This window comes from Narcine bancroftii, chromosome 4 (assembly GCF_036971445.1).
Source record: "Narcine bancroftii isolate sNarBan1 chromosome 4, sNarBan1.hap1, whole genome shotgun sequence".
Lineage (NCBI taxonomy): Eukaryota > Metazoa > Chordata > Chondrichthyes > Torpediniformes > Narcinidae > Narcine > Narcine bancroftii.
In genome coordinates, this window is record NC_091472.1 from 316,892,995 (window position 1) to 316,905,267 (window position 12,273).

Sequence of the window (12,273 nt, forward strand, 5' to 3'; positions counted from 1 at the left end):
AAGTTACTAGAGAGTAGTCTGATTGACTCTCTCAGATGGTTACGGACTTGGATGGACAAGGCATGATTAGGGTTTGTCAGTTTGTAACTGGAAAGTCCATAAGACATAGGAGCAGAAATAGGCCATTCAGCCCACTGAATCTGCCCTGCACTTAATCATGAGCTGATCCATTTCCCCCCTCTTCTCGTCTGTAGGGAAGAGATGGCAACTTTCTCTGTGATATTGTGGTCAACTCCAAGTAGTCATTGCAGAAGTGGGGTGGGGGGGGGGGGGTGGTGGGTTTGGCTCAGAGCACTTGACACACTTCTTGGCTAACATTGTGAATAATTACTTCATACCTTGTGAAATGCTTCCCACTTTACAAAATATCACAGCTTTACACATGACAGCCCACTATGCGGCAAGATCACCTTTAGCATTAGAAAATCTACAACAGTAGCTGCTGTGTTTCCAACTCTGTGCCTGCCTCGCAGTCCAAACAAGGGGAAACTGTGCTACGGACGTACAGCCAAGCTGCAAGAATTCAAGTGGAGGTTAGTAAGTTGTTTTGTGACAAAGATCATACACCTAATTGTGTAGATATTATGGGAACCACACTCTGGCAGACTTCAGGGACTGAGTTACAGGGAACGGTTAAACAGGTTAGGACTTTATTCCCTGGAGTGGAGAAGAATGAGGGGGGATTTGATCGAGGTATTTAAAATTATGAGGGGGAGACGATTAAATGTAGACAGGCTTTTTCCACCGAGAGTAGGTGAGACACAAACCAGAGGACATGGGTTAAAGGTGAAAGAGGAAAGTTTAGCGGGAACATGAGGGGGAACATGGTGGGGGTGTGGAATGAGCTGCCAGCTGAAGTGGGCTCAATTTTAACATTTAAGAGGAATTTCAACAGGTACATGGATGGGAGGGGTATGGACTGGGTACAGGTCAGTGGGACTAGGCAGAAGAATGGTTCAGCACAGACTAGAAGGGCCAAGGGGCCTATTTCTGTGCTGTAATGTTCTATGGTTCTAACTAAACCAAATGGTCCAAATTGTCTTTCTCAGCTAATCTCATTTGCCTGTGTTTGGTCTTATCCTTTTTATTTTAATGACCTGCTCGGTAATAGGCCCTTCAGGCCCATGAAATCTGTGCCACCCAATTAACCTACCGATCCCATACATTTTGGAGGGTGGGAGGAAACTGGAGTGCCCGCAGAAAACCCAGGGAAATCACTGAGGGAACGTACAAACCCCTTAGCAACAGCGCCAGATTTGAACCACAGTCGCTGGGACTGCGGCAGTGTTGTGCTAGCCGCTCTTCTAGCTTTCCCTATCCCAGGGCCTGTCTTTTAAATGGTGTGCCTCTCCTACTTCCTCTGGCACCTCGTTCCCCACACCCACCACTCCCTGTGGGGAAATGTGGCCCCTCAGGATCCTTAAACCTCTGCCCTCTTGACAAGAGAGAATGAGCAGGATTCTGCCTGGGATAGAGGGCATAAGTTGTGGGGGAGGCTGGATAAACTCTGGAGGCTGAGGGAAGGCCTGATAGACATTAATAAAATTATATTGTGGACAGCCAGACCCTTTCCTTCACGGCTAAAATGTCATACATGAGAGGATATGCATTTAAATTGAAAGGAAAAAAGATTAAAGCAGCAAGTTTTTTACACAGAGAGTGGTGGGTGCCTGGAGCAGGGTGACCAGTGTCGTGGTGGAAGCAGATAAAGGCGGAGGTTTTAATAGGTCTCTGGCCAGATAGCAGGAGGTAGAGGGATGTAGACTGTGTACAGCCATCAGGGATTTTGTTTAATCTGGGATCCGGTTCGATCCAGCTATTGTGGGGCAAGGAGGCTCTTCTGACCTGTGAGGCCCTGTTCTACTTCAAGCTTTTGACACCTGTTTCCTGGAAAAGATACAAGATTCCTTTATTGTGCAGAATGCGTAATATTGCACAACATTTCCTTTACCTGCCATAAGACAAAGAGTTGCCCGGCATCCCCTTCAATACGAGAGAATGAGAAGCAAAAGTGAGTCCCTTCAGAGTCACTGAGTGTCCATGGATTCACCTCCAGTTCTACCTCAGCCTCTGCAGCCAGACAGACTCCTGTTCAATCCATTGGGCGCCCGAGCTTCCAGATCCAAACTTCCGATGTGCTCAGGAGGACTTCTTGCCCTCAGCACCCTCTTGAATCCCGGCTCCGACACCTGGTTCCCATGAGCCAGTCCCCAGCGGCCCGTGCAGTTCACCGTGGCCTGTGTGGGCCCCTAAGCTGCTGAGCCCCTTGCTGGTCCTCTGCTGAGGTCATCAGCCTGTCAGGTCACCTCCTCTGCTTCTCCTTCTCCTTCTCAATGGGGGGGGGGGGGGGGGGAGGTGTGTGTTCTCCTTGTTCCTGGTGTCCCTCGGAGTCTTTCACCCCTCCTGCTCACTGCTGAGCACAGGCACTGTCATCTTGGGCACAGACCTTGGCAATTGCAGGATTTATTTAATAATTATCGTGGGCTCCTCAACAGGCCATTTGAAGCCTGCATGGAACCACCAATATTCGAATCAGCTGTGTCTCCACTCCCTGCTCTCCGCAAGTCCGCACAGAAGCAGCACTGCCAATTTTTCTGACTGTGACCCTCGTCACTTGATAAACCTCCAGAGGAACGGAAGATGTTTGGAAACACTCAGCAGATCCAGCAAAATCTGTAGCAAGACAGAGTTAACAGTTCAGACAAAACACCCTTCAATACAATTCCCAACATGGTCCGTTTTAAGGTCAGACTCACGGCGATAGTTAGATGGGGATATGGCCTGTGTTTGTTCAATTTACATCATTAGACACAGGAGCAGAAATAGGCCATTCAGTCCATTGAGTCTGCTTGCCCTTCCATCATGAGCTGATCCATTCTCCCACTGCTCGGCCTTCTTCACATAACCTTTGATGCCCTTGCTAATTAAGAACCTGTCAATCTTTGCCTTAAATACACTCGATGACCTGGCCTCCACAACCACCTGTGGCAACAACAGATTCCCTGCCTTCTGACTGAAGAAATTCCACCTCATCTCTGTTCTAAGCGGACGGCCTTCAATCCTGAAGTTGTTCCCTCTTGACCTAGACTCTCCCACCATAGGAAACAACCTTTCTACATCTACTCTGCCCATGCCTTTCAACATTCAAAATGTTTGAATGAGATTCCCCCCCTCATTCTCCTAAATTCCAATGAGTCCAGGCCAAGAGCCGTCAAATGCTCCTCATATGATAACCGTTCATTCCTGGAATCACCCTTGTGAACCTCCTCTGAGCCCTCTCCAATGTTGGCACATCCTTTCTTAAATGAGGAGCCCAAAACTGCTCACGATACTTCATGTGGTCTCATCAGGGTCTAATAAACCCTCAACATCACATCCCTGCCATTCTATTCTATTCCCCCTGAAATGAACGCCAGATGCCTCATGACCTGTTGAGTTCCTCCAGTACAGTTCAGGTGTTGTTCACATTCTCCAGCAGTGGTAAAGTCCTATGTTCAATCCTCACCACATTCCTCTCTTACAAGCCCTGACCTCCTTTGGGAAGGAGTCCGAGCCTGTGCCCATTATTCCAAGAGCAATCTCATCAGATCCTACACAACTTCAGTGAGAAATTACATTTAAAAATAGACATGCTATTTTATTTAAAAATGGGTGTGTTAGCTTAACAGCAGTCAAAAGTTAATCTTGAACTATTATGTGACGGTAAAAGGAACCTTGAACCTTAAATTACATAGAACAATAATCTTACCAACGGCAAGCGAATGCAGAGGATGTGGAAAGGTCCAGGGGGGTGAGTGGGAGTTGTGAGGGGTTCTGTTGCTCCACAGTGTTACTCAATTTAAAAGCAGACTCTGGTGTGTTGAAGATGGGAATGAAAAACTCTGATGGGTGTTAAACCTGTGGTCAAGTTCAAGTTCAGTTCTCATCTGATTGTACCTGTACAACCTGATGAAACCGTGTTCTCTGGTCCACGGTGCAGAACTGTTCAAAATGAACATACAGACATTACACACATCCAGACAAACAATACATATACATAGTACATATGTGCATATACAGTAAAACCCCCAGTATCCGGCACCTTCGGGGATTGCAGTTACAGGATATGCCAATTTTCCGGTTGCCTGAGACTATCTCTTACGATGTCCAAACTGCATTAAAATAAACAATTTGAAAGACAAAAGAAAGTTTAAAATTTAAAATAATTTGAAAACAAATCACTAATATAGTCCTTAATTATGTAAAGTTAACTTTAACCAGGTAATTCTCGTAACTTACAAAATTTAAATTTAAATTCGAACCCCGGTCGTGTAACATAATCACCTCCCCCCCCAAGTTTACAGATAAAGTCTTACTAATATTCTATGTAAAAAGATAAAGACTTTTACTAGGCAGGGACAGGGAGACACTTTGGGAGAGTCGCCCCAGTGGTGAGCAGCGTTGGCTACTCTTCATCTTGGGCGCAACTTTATTCAAACAGCTGCTGTGGGCGGGGCACGGCCGGGACACTCTACTGGGTGAATGCTGTGCTCCCAAAGGGTTGTATGTTGCCTCGGAGAACATTTACGATTTTAAACTTGTATTCAAATTTTTAATGTTTCTCATTTATTCCAATTTATTTATTTATTCCATTGAACTTTTTTTGCTGGTTGGTTGGGGTTGCTGGTTGCTGGAATTCTGGATACAGTGGATCTTACTCTATTGGAATCAGAATGTCTGAATTAGGGCAAGTCCGAAACATATGGATCAATGGGCCTCAAAACTATGACATTTATCACAGAATGGATCAATATCAGAATGGAAACAAGATGGTTTATCTTTAGATCTATGTGCTCTGTGAACAACCTTAAATGTCGCGCAAAAATGAAGATTCGTTAATCAGATTTAGGATAATATCCCAGTCATCATCTGAAAGTGACAGATCTAAGGCATGCCCCCAATCACTCATGATCTTAGTTAGTGAAACCATTCTCAAATCCACTAAATCACTATAAATAATCAACACTGAACGTCGATGGGAAAACTGAAAGTCAAAAAGTAAATTGAGAATGTTTGTTTCCGAAATCTGTGGAAAATCAGAGAGCTTGATTTGAACAGAATGTCTGCCTTGTAGATACGTTCTGAAATTGCCCTAGTTTAGAAAGTTTTTGGAAAAATTACTTTCAAACTTTACCAGTCATTTTAAGGTCAAATTAGAACCACGCCCTTTAATCATTCTCTTTGGATTTTCTCATGAAATACTGTTGACTCCATCTCAGGAGCGAATTTTAGCGTTTACCTCATTGATCGCTAGACGGGCAATTCCGATGAAATGGAAAGACTATGCTCCACCTACTCAGACCCACTGGTTACAGGAGGTCATGTCCTTCCTGAGTTTAGAAAAAAAACATTGGATATAATGTTAAAGATGTAAAGGTGAACTTTTACAAGACGTGGGGTCTGTTCATGGAGTATCACCGTTAGTTAACGAATTAGGGTGTTTGGATGTTCCTGAACAGCGCTGGCTGGTGTCCGAGTGTTGTCCGTCACTTCCTATAAGTGGTTGAGAGTGAGGGGGTTTGATTATTGGGAGGGGGGGGGAGTTCCTCTCTTTTTTAATTTCTTTTTCTTTTTCACTATTTTAGATACAGTGGGTTTGATCGGAAAGGGTGCCCACCAGTTATATCACGTGCGACCAAGGTTTCAATTGAAATGTTCACATTTTTTGACTTTTCTCATACTCTACCAGATATATTCTTTGTGTGTATTTTATTTTTATTAAATGCAAAAAGAATTTATTGTCATGTACAATTCGTGAACTGTGTTGTTCTGTGACAGCATCCACTGGTGCAAATTTTGCTATGTTACATTTAAAAATAAATAAATTAGTGTCAAAGAAGAGGGAGTGAGGCCATACCTGTGGGTCAGGAATCTGATGACAGAGGGGAAGACTGATGGGTATTGAAGGAAATATTTCTTAATAAGAGCCAGAGGGATTGGGTTGCAGGAACATTTCAAAAGAGTGAGGGAATCGAGAAGAATGAGTGAGGGGATCTTATAGATAGATACAAAATTATGAAAGGGGTCAGTAAAATAAAGGCAGGAAAGTTGTTCCCACTGGGCAGATGAAACTAGAACCAGGAGACATAGTTTTCAGATGTAGGGAGTAGATTTGGGACAAAGGTGAGGAAGAACTGCTTCTCCCAGTGAATCTGTGGAATTCTCTTTCCGGGGAAGCAGTGGAGGCTCCCTCATTAACTGTACTTCAAACATAGTTGGGGGATTAAGGCATCATGAAAAGAGAGGAGGTCTATGACCAGAACAACCCAGAATGGTGGAGCAGGCTCTCGGGGCCCGATCTTCACCCTCCTATTTCTTGTGTTTTTACGGAAGGTCTAAAAAGGTCCAGCAAAGAAGTTTGGCTGCTGTTGGTGGCGGGGGTGGGGGGTGGAGCAGGGGTCTTGCTCAAAACACACTGAAATGCTGGAGGAACTCAGCCAGTCTTTCAGCGTCCATAGGAGACAAACATATATGGGCAATGTTTCGGGCCTGAGCCCTTCCTCGAGGAATAAGCAGGATGAGACAGAAGAAGGAAATCTCAGAACGGAGACAGCCCCGGCTGGGGGAGGAACCCAGACCAACAAAGGGTGTTAATCAGATATGATGAGGGATGAGCTGGGAATTGATCTGTGTGAAAGGAGACAGGGAAAAGGGGGAGACAAAGTTGGAGGAAGGACATCAGAAACCCTGGCAAATTTCTATGGAGGTGTGGTGGAAATTGTGCTGACCGGCTGTATCACGGTTTGGTATATGGACACCAATATAGCACAAAGCCCTCCAAAAGGTAGTGGACACAGTCCAGGACATCACAGGCAAAACCCTCCCCACCGTCGAGAACATCTACAGGGAACGCTGCCATCGGAGAGCAGCAGCAATCATTAAGGATCCACCCCACCCTGCACACGCTCTGTTCTCACTGCTGCCATCAGGAAAGAGGTCTCAGTGCCACAAGACTCGCACCCACCAGGTTCAGGAACAGCTGCTCCCCACCGTCCCCACCCCCCATAATCAGACTCCTCGATGACATACTCAATCAGAGACTCATTTAAGGTCTCTGACTTGCACTTTATTGATTTTCTTTTTGTTCTCTCTATATTGTACAGTCGGTTTGTTTACATTTGTTATCTATTTACAGTTCTTTATTTGTTTACATGTTTATGCTGTTTACAATTTGTTTTGATCAACCAATTAGTGGTAATTCTGCCTCGCCCGCAGAAAATGGGATCTCAGGATTGTATGTGATGTTATGTATGTTCTTTGAAAATATGGGGGAATTTAAAGAGGAAATTGATAGGTGTCTGATTAGTCAGGGAATCATGAGATATTGGGACAAGGGCAGAACTTGGAACTAGAAGCGAGAATAGTTTAGCTCAGGGAGGTTTTACGGAACAGACTCGATGGGCCAAATGGCCTGCTTCTGATCCTTTTTCTTGTGATCTTGTAAATATATCTGAAATCTGAAATCTCTCTAATGCTATCCAGTTGGAGGGGGCGCAGTTGGAAGATGAGGTGTTGTTCCTCCAATCTGTGGGTGGTCTCAGTCTGGCCGTGCATGAGACCATGGATAGACATGTTGGCAAGGGAATTGGTGGCCACTGGTAGACCCATGCTATTGCGGCAGACAGAGCCAAGGTGCTCAACAAAGCGATCTCCCAGTCTGCACCCAGTCTCTCCGATGTAAAGGAGACCACAGCGGGAGCACCAGATCCAGTAGACCACCCCTGTAGATTCACAAGTGAAACGTTGCTTCACTTGGAAAGACCGTTTGGGGCCCCGAACGGTGGAGAGGGAGGAGGTGCGGGCACAAGTGGGGCATTTCCTGCGTTCATAGGGGAAAGTGCCAAGGGGATGATTGGTGGGGAGGGAGGAGAGGACAAGGGAGTCACGGAAGGAGCGGTCCCTAAGGAAGGCGGAGAGGGGAATATGTGGGATCATGTAGTGTGTGTCAGAATTATAATTCTCAAGGCATTCAAAAATTTTAGTGTGGACAACACGATGCTGGGTAAAGGAGCCTCAGGATTGTGTGCGATGTCATGTATGTGCTCTGACAATAAATCTGGAATCTTTGATGCGAGGTGTTAAACAACATGATTAATCTTATTCTTCCCTCTATGTTCCCAACAGGACATGGTTGGTCAAAGCTTCCAACTTGATGGGATTGACTTCGAGGATTACTTTGAAAACTATTCATATGATTACGATATTGGGCCAGATGTTTCTCCCTGTACTCCCGTAGTGAAGGAATCAATCAGTATCGCATTTGCTGTCATCTACAGCCTAGTGTGTCTCCTGGCTGTGATGGGGAACCTGCTGGTCATGGTTGTCATACTCCACAACCGGCGCACTGTATCATCTACGGACGTCTACCTGCTCAACCTCGCCACTGCCGACCTGCTCTTTGCTGTCACCCTGCCCTTCTGGGCCGTGGACGCGGTGTCTGGGTGGGTGTTTGGGGACGTCATGTGTAAGGTCATCAGCGTGATGCAGGAGGTGAACTTTTACAGTGGGATCCTGCTGCTGGCCTGCATCAGTGTCGACCGCTACCTGGCCATTGTCCACTCTGCCCAGTCCCACAAGCAGAAGAGGCCGTTCCTCATCAGACTGGTGTGCGCTGCCGTGTGGGTGTTGGCCCTTCTCCTGTCTTTGCCCATTCTCTACAGGGGCGAGTTCACGTACTCCGGCAGAACCCTGTGTTACGAGACCCTCGATGCTGAATCGGCTGCAACGTGGAGAATAATCACCAGGTTCTGTCGACATATTGTAGGGTTCCTCATCCCATTGGGAGTCATGGTCTTCTGTTACAGCGTCACCATCTTCAAACTGTATCAGATGAAGGGGTTCCAGAAAGAGAAAGCCATGAAGGTCATCATTGCCGTGGTCCTCGCTTTCCTCGTCTGTTGGCTGCCCTACAACATCACCGTGTTCATTGACACCCTGTTGAGGAGCGAGCTCATCGCTGACTCTTGCGACAGGCGCCATCACCTCGACAGGGCTCTGTCTGCGACCCAGTGCTTGGGATTCCTGCACAGCTGCATTAACCCCATCTTGTACGCGTTCATCGGGGTGAAGTTCAGGAGGAACCTGGTCAAACTCCTGGCTAAAAGTGGGATTATCAAGCGCGCTGTCATATCCAAGTACAGGAGATCTGTATCATCTGTTTCCGATTCCGGGCTTATTTCAACAAGCATCTATGTGGCTTATGAAGGAAACGTTCGGGGAAACAGGTAAATAGGAGGTGGAGAACATGAGAAGCACTCACCGATCCTGCTGCCAGAATCCTCAGTGAGGAAAGGAAGAAGATTAACAAAGCATGTCCATGAAAACATTTAAAGTTTCAGTGTCACATTTTATCTGAAACCTTATTCTCTAACATTTATTCAGCTGTGTGTAAAGCCCAATCTACAGAGTGTAGGGTGACAGTGAAAGGGAAGATCCAGCAGCACCAAGCAAGGGTAGCGTGAGAGCTCTGTGGTGGGGTTCATTCAGGAGCCCGATGGCTGCAGGGAAGGAACTGTCTTTATGCCTGGTGGTGTGTGCTTTTACATTCTTGAAACTTCTCCCTGATGGGGAGGGAGAAGTCAAGTCAGGTTTATGGTCATCTGATTATACAAGTACAACTCGACTAAACAGCTTTCTCCGGTCCTCAGTACAAAACACGTAGACACACGCCCGGACAGAACACACACACAAACAGACAGTACATAAAGAGAGAGGGTGTCAGCTGCATTTCTAGGACAATGGGAGATACAGACAGAGGAGAGGGAGGTTTATGTGATGTTCTCAATCAAGATTCTTTCATTTTCATGTACATAAAATGTGTTTTCCTTTCTTTGCCCTGTAAAGCCTCACAGAGAGACGTCCCATACCCCTATGAAAAGAAGGAAGGGAAGAAAAGGAGAATTGAATTGTATGAAAATGGTGGCTTGTTTTCAGCACCTCTTGATCCTTTATCACAAAACCTTCTTCTCCAAGGGCCTCGTTGGGTTTATTTTAAAAGGAACCTTTAATTCTGAGAACTCACACAGGCATAGACCCTCTCATCGAATTAGTGTCCTCTTCCCTGTGCTGGTCACTCCCGTCTGTACCCTCTCTGTAGGGATTCACCAGGCAGCAAAGGTGCAGACATGTTCGTCTGAGGGAATCCTTTCCACTGCCTGACCAAATGATTCCAGTGGTGAAGCCGCAGGGCTTGAAACATAAAAGGTCTGTGATTGTAGTGAAAACACCAAAATCCTGGAAGAACTCAGCCAGTTTCACATCAGCCTTGAAGGTACCTTGAAGAAGGGCTCAGGCCCGAAAAGTCGATTATATATATTTTGAATTTAAATTTAGACGTACAGCATGGTAACAGCCCCTTTAAGCCCACAATCCCGGGCCGCCCAATTAACCTACAACCCCCGGTACGTTTCGAAGGGTGGAAGCGTCTGGGAAAAACTCATACAGACACGGGGAGAACGTACAAACTCCTGACAGACAGTGCGGAATTCAAACCCTGATCCTGATGCTGGCGCTGTAACCATGGCGCTAACTGTGCCACCCGTAGATGCTGTGAGACCAGCTGAGTTTCTCCAGCATTTCTGTGTTTAAACCATAGGGTTTGCTCATTCAGGGGAAGTTTCCTGGGCAGAGGATCAGATCAGGAGGAGGGAAATACACCGAACCCCCCTTCCTCCCCCTTCTGCCATGCCCACCAAGAAGCAGCACTGGAGTTTGTACAGCAAGCTGGCCACAGGGCAGAGGTGCAGAGAGTCAGTTGGTACGGAACTAAAGCAGTATAGATTCACTATTTGCGGATCATTCAGGAATCTGCTTGAAGCTGAAACGAAACTGTCTATAAATCTGGTGCTTTGCGATCTCATACTTGTGAATCTTCTCCGAGTTCAAGTTTAATATCACCTGACTGTGCATGGACAACCTGACGAAACCATGTTTCTCCAGGCCACGGTGCACACACAGTAAACATATAAAAATATCACTTAAAGTGAGCACATGTAAGTATTTTGGAATAATTTCCTTAGCTTCATTTATAAGAAACTCAATGTTACAGACACTGTTCATGAATCTCACAGCCTGTGGGGAGAAACTATTTCCCATCCTGGCCGCCCTGATTTGGATAATCCTGTACCTGATGGTAACGGATCAGAGGTTCTGTGGGCAGGATGGAAAGGGTCCTTTTTGAGCCCTATTTAATCAACGTTGCCGGTGAATGTTTGTCACTCGGGAAAAGAGAGGCCCCAGTGATTCTCTCGGCCGTGTTGATGATCCTCTGTATAGATCCCATCCCACACAGTGATGCAGCCGGGCAGGACACCCTGACTTGTGCTCTTGTAAAATGGTGTCAAGATGGGGGAGGGGTGAAGAGAGTGTGGCCTGGATATTATGGGTTGCTTAATACATTCGCTACTTTTCCAAGGCAGCAGGTGTCAGAGATGGAGTCGATGGAAGGGAGGGAGGTGTGTGATGGAGAGGAGGGGGTATGTGTGATAGAGTTGATGGAGGGGAGGGGGTTGTGTGATGGAGGGGAGGGGATATGTGTGATAGAGTTGATGGAGGGGAGGGGGTTGTGTGATGGAGAGGAGGGGATATGTGTGATAGAGTTGATGGAGGGGAGGGAGTGTGATGGAGGGGAGGAGTTGTGTGTGATGGAGTCGATGGAGGGGATGGGGTGTGTAATGGAGGGGATGGGGTATGATGGAGTTGATGGAGGGGAGAGGGTGTGGAGGGGAGGGGGTGTGATGGAGTCAATGAAGGGGAGGGGGTGTGTGTGGGTCTGAGCCACATTCACAACCCTCTGCAGTGTTGGGTGGACCAGTTCCTGGTCTATGCAGTGACCCACCCTGACAGGGTGGTTTCCTTGGGCCACCTGTAGAAGTTGTTGAGGGACATGGGGGATGTGCTGAATTCCCTTAGGCTTCTGGGGAAGTCGAGGCACTGGTACATTTCCATGGCCATTGCATCAACGTGGCTGGGACCAGGACTGGTCATAGCCTTTAATTCTTGCACGTGAAGAACCTCTAACCCCATTTTAAAACCCCAAGACAGAGAGTTCCAACAGCCCAGACCCTCTAAGGATAAAAAATGTATCATGGCATCTCTGTCCCTGGTTCTCGATTCTCCCACAAGCTGATATAGGGTCTGTAATGTGCGTCAAAAGAACCAAAGACTTGTTGATCCAAATCAAGGCTTTTATTAACTAAAAGACTGGAGCATATCACAAGTAGGTCAACCAGTCCA

General features: G+C 46.5%; 1 protein-coding gene across 2 annotated transcripts; it reads left to right on the forward strand.

Annotated features, from left to right (window-relative positions):
- The first annotated feature begins 391 nt into the window (after positions 1-391).
- Positions 392-11,527, forward strand: LOC138762303 (C-X-C chemokine receptor type 2-like). 2 transcript variants are annotated; one of them, XM_069936049.1, is made up of 3 exons: positions 392-533; positions 5,625-5,679; positions 8,164-11,527. In XM_069936049.1, exon 3 carries the CDS (start codon positions 8,167-8,169, stop codon positions 9,265-9,267), a length of 1,101 nt encoding a protein of 366 aa, XP_069792150.1. In that variant the 5' UTR covers positions 392-533; positions 5,625-5,679; positions 8,164-8,166; the 3' UTR covers positions 9,268-11,527. The 2 variants fall into 2 exon arrangements, with proteins under 2 accessions (XP_069792150.1, XP_069792149.1); XM_069936048.1 differs by lacking the exon at positions 5,625-5,679.
- Positions 11,528-12,273: the final 746 nt, after the last annotated feature.